This window comes from Oryctolagus cuniculus, chromosome 10 (assembly GCF_051225735.1).
Source record: "Oryctolagus cuniculus isolate XC-2025 breed Fujian yellow rabbit chromosome 10, ASM5122573v1, whole genome shotgun sequence".
Classification (NCBI taxonomy): domain Eukaryota; kingdom Metazoa; phylum Chordata; class Mammalia; order Lagomorpha; family Leporidae; genus Oryctolagus; species Oryctolagus cuniculus.
The window spans coordinates 104,243,571-104,249,570 of record NC_142876.1 but is presented as its reverse complement, the minus strand read 5'-3'; the positions used below and the strand labels follow the sequence as shown (position 1 = coordinate 104,249,570).

Below are 6,000 nucleotides of genomic sequence, written 5' to 3'. Positions count from 1 at the left end.
GCCGGGGCTGGGGTGACCCACAAGTAAGAATCCCCTCCCAAAAGGAGTGCACCGTGACCTCGACAAGCAAGAGAAGGCGGGAGGCTTCTCCCGAGGGCGACCTCGGCGCCTCTGGGCTAAGCCCAGGAAGACAGGGATGAGCCAGTCCCATAGTCTCAATGGACGGCGGAGGGAAGTCAGCCACAGGGCCCCGGGCACTTAGGCCCCTGGGCAGGAGAGGCGGTCGCTGAGGTAGGAAGGGGAGGAGAAGAGGGAGGAGGGAAGGACCAGGTCAGCCTAACTCCGACTGCGCAGGGCGGAGCCTGGGCGCGTCCACCCGCGCGCAGGTGAACGAGCCGGGGCGGAGCGCAGCGCAGCCGGTGCCAGGGCTCGGGCGCCCCGGGCCGCCGCTCCGAGCCGCGGGCCTCGACGCTTTTCCCCACCGAGGCCGAGGCGCCCCGGAGCCATGGCCGGCCTGAACTTCGGGGTCGCAGGCGCACTGCTGGGCGTCCTGCTGCTGGGCGCGGCGCGCCTGCCGGCCGGAGCCGGTGAGTGCGGGGCGCGGGGCGCGGGGCGCGGGGCGCGGGGCGCGGGAGGGAGGCTTTGAGTGTGGGGAGGGGCCGACCACGCGCGACTGCTGACCACCGTGCCGGGGGCTCCGCCAGTTCCCGCGTCGGGCTCGGCGGCCGGTGCGCTCCCGGTTTCGGGCGACCTCGCCGTGGGCAGGGGCCGCCGCACGTGGAAGAGTCCCGGTGCCGGGATCTCGCGGTCCAGGGAAGGAGGGAAAAGCAGTGCGCACAGACCGAGGCCAGGGACGGGGCCGCCGCGCTCGCCTCACGCCCGGGGGCAGGGGCTTTGCCGGGATTCCTGGGACACCCTGGCGGGACGTGCGGAGAAGGCGTTCCTCTCCACACCCACCCCCAACTTCCTCAGAACTGTGGTCGGAGGTCCCGACGCTCACGTCACCTCTCTCTCTCTGTCCACACGGCCCACTTCCCCGCCCCATTCGGAGTTGGAAGCGGCGGGAGGCGGCGGCGTGGCTTGGGGGCCTCGAGCCCTGGCGTGATGGACTTTGACCGCCGGCCCGGGGTGGTTCCGGCTGGGGGAGGGGCCGCTCGGCGCTGCCCCGCGCCAGCGCAGATGTGAAGGGGGACGGGGCGTGGGGGTCCTGGAGGGTTAGGATGCAGTGGGATGACCTGCTTGGACACGCAGGAACTTGGGAGCCGGCCTTTGCACGGGTCTGTGTTTGTCACGAGTTATGCAGGAGTCTTGGGCCTTGGCTGCACCTCGGGGCGGGGGCTGTGCGTTTGTGGTAAGCAGTTAGGTAAAAGAAGGAAGAAAATTCAGCAGGTGAAGCTGAGCTTGGGTGTCGTGGTGACAGCGTGTGACATTGCAGACACGCCGCGGGCCGGCTTCCAGGCGCGTTTGTACACTGTGGGGTGACTTTTGCTGTACCGTGAATATTTTGAGGCCTCACTTTGAGTATGCTTGTTTACTGTTCCTTCCTCAGGACTGAATTTTCGGGATGCCCAAGGTGGGAGGAGGAGGCTGGTTGAAGAACAAAAAGTGGTGTAGGGGGTGCACGCATGTGTGTAGGTGTGTAAATGCGTGTGTGACAGAAAAATGGCTGCCTGCCACTCATGGGGCACCAGGGACACTCTCGGATGGCCGGCGCTGTTTCTTGTTTTCCGCGGTAACGGTCAGGAACTTTTCCAGTAAGAACGTGGTGAAAACCAAGGCATCCTACTGACAAAAATGCCAGCCTGGCCACACCTGGCTTCCTGCCTGTGTCTCCCCTCTGGCTGGGTAGGTCCTATGGAGTCGCTTCCTTACAGGAAGTTGTTGGCTGGCTGGTCCTGCCTCACGGTATAGGGTATAAATACCAGGAAGCCTAGGTGTTTCCCATTTCACTTTCTTTTTTTAAAGATTTTATTGATTTATTTATTTGAGAGGTAGAATTACAGACAGAGGGAGAGACGGAGAGAGAGGTCCTCCATCTGCTGGTTCACTCCCCAGATGGCCGCCACGGCCGGATCTGGGCTGATCCGAAGCCAGGACCGTTTTACTTTCTTAAGTTTAAGGAACTGGCCCTGGGCAGCCACCTTTGGGCCTGGTGGAGGGAGGGCTTGGGGTTGGTGCAGTTTGCTGGGGGTAGCTGGTGGGCCTGGAGTCTTGGGGTGGATCTACCTGGTGGACGTCTTTGGCCTAGTGACTTTATTTGATAAATCTGTGAACCTGCTTAGTGAACTTGGGGTCTCCGCGGAGCTGAAGAGGGAGGGAAAGTCTGTGTGGTGGTGTGTCCTGGCCCCCGGATTTCCAGCAGGGAAGCACTGGTGAAGTTGGAACCATAGCCTTCTTAAAACCTCACCCGTGTTGCTTTCCAAGAACCACTGGGATACTTGCCGATAGTGTGTTTTCCAGAAACGTGAGCGGACGGATTAAGTGATGTGTGTGCTCACCCAGTGAGGGGGTATGTGTGTGCATCCTTCTTCTGAGTGAAATGGGGACTGGCAGGACTGGTGGCTCCCCTGCCTCCTCCTCTTTACTCCCCCCCGCACCCCCCCCCCCGCCTCTGCACCCCCACCGGTTGCCACCAGCCTAGAGTCAGCAGAGTTACTCAGGGAGCTGCCTGTGGGCTCCAGGGTTCACCTTGGAGGCTTCCAGTGTGTGCAGCTGTGCCCCACCCCACACAGTGGTCCTCCTTGGCTATCAGTATGGGAGAGGAAGTCAAAAACAACACTTAAAGTGTTTTGAGTAGCATCGCATTATTCAAAAAAATCGGTGATACCCATAACCAGTATAGGGAAAAGAAATTGATGAACAGACCGGCCTTGTTCCTTCTGGTCCCTGGTCCCATGTGTGAGTGTGTAAACCAAAACTGAGCCATCTCATTGTACGGCTTTAACTCATCCCCTGTTGTTGGATGTTTAGGTTGCTTCCAGTTTTTCCAGTGTCAGATAGAACCTGGCCAATAGCAGGGGAGAGCTTATAGTGATTTCCACAAGGAAAAGATGTGGGTGGGCGCTGGGGGATAACAAGACCCTGACGTGGAGACCCGTGACTGGGGCCCTCTGCCTTGGTGACCAGTACCCTTTCGTTAGAAATTTTGCCACGCGATGGTGTGATGAGGTGAGCCAGTGCTGTCCTGTTGTCGAGGTTCTAAGGTCGTGTCGACGGGCTCGTCCCGTCTCGACGGATCCGAGTGTACATTCTCCTGGCTGTGCTGCTCTGCGCCTTCCTAACTGTTTCACGCACCTGAGATTCTCCAAGGAGTTCTGGGACGCACAGGAGAGAGGGGCCTGCGGCCTCCGGTGCGTCATTTCCCTGCTGCCTGTGCAGACCGGGCACTGCCGTCCCGGTGCACGTTCCAGCCTGTGCCGCACGCTCTCCAGGCGCTCATGGCCACTGTGTCACCGACATCTGTGCAGGAAGCCTTTTCCTCCCTCTAGGTCAGTGGACGAGTCAGACGGCGCTAGTGGATGCCCCGCCCAGCAGCCACCCTCGCTGGATGCTGCCAGTAGCCCAGCGGTGTTTTTTCATCAAGAGAAAGCAGAACTCAGTCCCTTGGTTTATAACACAAACCCCACTGTGTGTTTGCCCAGCAGTGCAGACCTGGGTTTGGATGGCAGAGGGCGAGGAGAGGGTAGGGGGTAGGGCTGGGGAGAGCAGCGTTCACTGGTCAGGGTGGGGCAATGGGGCATAACAACACCCCTGGTACGGCAGCCCCGTGTCTGAGGCTCTCTGCCTCGGTTTTTAAGAAAAGTTAATACCCTTTAATTATCCTCCTAAATTGTAAAAATTATCCTGCAATTAAATTATTTCAAACTACTTCCCACAACCTTGTAATTAGCCCATCACCTTCTCCGGGGCAGCTGGCAGCATTCTAGACAACCAGGGAAGGAGACCAAGTGCTCACCTCTTGGTAACCTTGGGCTTGTGTTTGGTCCATCTGTTTTTAAAATGACTAATTACTACTGCCCCCGTAGAAGCCAGTGCACGCTGGACATTCACCACGCTGGCCACTCTGCTGGGAATTTTGTATGTAGGCATCTCCCACTTACTCTCAGTCACCCACTGAAAACCAGACACGGTGCAGTAAAACACTGATGCTATACACCTCTTTATTTTGTGGAGGAGAAATTATAATAACCCAATGCAAAGGAATGCAAAACCCTGAGTGGTTTCTCAATGCATAGGGAAACACGGAAGCATACCCATATACAGCTAACAGCAGTCCTGCTCAGTGTAAAATGCCTAAGTCATCACTCAAAGAATGCCACAGCAGTCTTCCAGTTTGCTTTGTGTGTGGTGACTCATTGCGCCTCCCTTACTGACACTCAGGATATCCCCACTTGATTCCGATGTTCTTACTGGAGTTGGGAGTGTAAGTGCCGGCTCCCTGCAAGACATGGTGCTTACAATGTTGTGTTGTATTTGGAGATGTGTATGTGTGTGTGTGTGTGTGTGTGTGTGTGGTTTCCAAAATAGACATTGGCCACAAATGCCCTTTGGTGGATAAAACAGAGATTCTACTCGTTTGAGTAATACGAGTGAAACTGTTGGGAGCAGGTGTTTAGCCTAGTGGTTAAGATACCCGTATGCCGCATCAGAGTGCCCAGGTTGCATTCCTGGCTCTGGCCCCTGACTCCTCCAGTGCAGACCCTGGGAATAACTGAGTCCCTGCTACCCACATGGGAGACCTGGATTTGAGTTCCAGGCTGCTGGCTTTGGCGTGGTGCAGCCACAACCCCTGCAGGCATTCGGGCAGTAAACCAGCAGATGGGACCTCTGGCTCTTGCTATCTGTCTCTGCCTCTCAAATAAATAAATAGGAGAAGTTCTTTAGAAACATGAAGCCTCGTCCTGCTGAGGAAATAGAAGCGAGTCGGTGTTCTTGAGTAGGCCTGCGCGTCAGCTAGCTCTGTCCTCAACAAGTACTTACTCTGACTTGTTGCCCTGCAGTAGGCACAGAGAGGTGAAGTGAGTTTCCCAGGGCCCCTCAGCTGGTGTGGGGTGCCGCTGAGACGGCAGCCCAGGAGTGTGACTCCAGAACCCGGCTCCCAGCACCTGTGCGCTGTGTGCCCACGCATGGTGCACCTCCAGATGGCATTGCTGTGTCTTCTTAAAGATCATGTCTGTGCTCCTGACTTGGTTTCTTTCCTTGGAGAAAAAAAAAATCAACCAACACTTAGTGCTGTGCTCATATGTGTTCTAGATATAGGGATGTGTGTGTGTGTGTGTGTGTGTGTTTTGACAGGCAGAGTTAGACAGTGAGAGAGAGACACACACACAGAGAGAAAGGTCTTCCTTCTGTTGGTTCACCCCCAAAATGGCCGCTATGGCCGGTACACTGCAGCCGGTGCACCGTGCCGATCTGAAGCCAGGAGCCGGGTGCTTTCCTCCTGGTCTCCCATGCGGGTGCAGGGCCCAAGCACTTGAGCCATCCTCCACTGCCCTCCCGGGCCACAGCAGAGAGCTGGCCTGGAAGAGGAGCAACTGGGACAGAATCCGGCGCCCCGACCGGGACTAGAACCCGGGGTGCAGGCGCTACAGGTGGAGGATTAGCCTAGTGAGCCACGGTGCCGGCCAAGGTGTATATTTTTAATATTCAAACAATTTAGCAATTGTGTTTAGAAAAAGAATTAACGTATAATTGAGCACTGCATTACAGCATCTAATGATGGGCCGCATCGCCTCTGGTGGTCCTGTTACATTGTAGTGGAGCTGAAACATCCCTACTACCAGGGACCGTGCCCCGGCACTTAGAGCCGTGCATTCTTCGTGTGTTTGTGGTGTTGCTGGTTGTATACAAGCCCCCGGTGCTGCTTGTCACATCATAGTGTGGCACATCCATTATGTACATACAGTGCGTAATCCCCGATAGTGGTAATACGTGACAGTGATCCTGGCTGTGTGCTTGCTATACTGGACTTTGTCGTTTCAGAGGGTATGCCTTCTATTTTTTTAAAAATCCAGTGTTTGCTGGGAAACAGTGTCTCATGTGACACCAGCAGCCACGTCC

At 56.5% G+C, this 6,000-nt stretch overlaps 1 protein-coding gene across 1 annotated transcript in view; it reads left to right on the top strand.

Annotated features, from left to right (window-relative positions):
• Nucleotides 1-310: 310 nt before the first annotated feature.
• Nucleotides 311-6,000, top strand: part of CDCP1 (CUB domain containing protein 1) — a 50,230-nt gene continuing 44,540 nt past the window's right edge. The window contains exon 1 of the mRNA XM_051851680.3: nt 311-527. Within this exon, the coding sequence (XP_051707640.1) occupies nt 446-527 (82 nt within the window). The 5' untranslated portion in view covers nt 311-445. The remainder of the gene's footprint in view (nt 528-6,000) is intronic.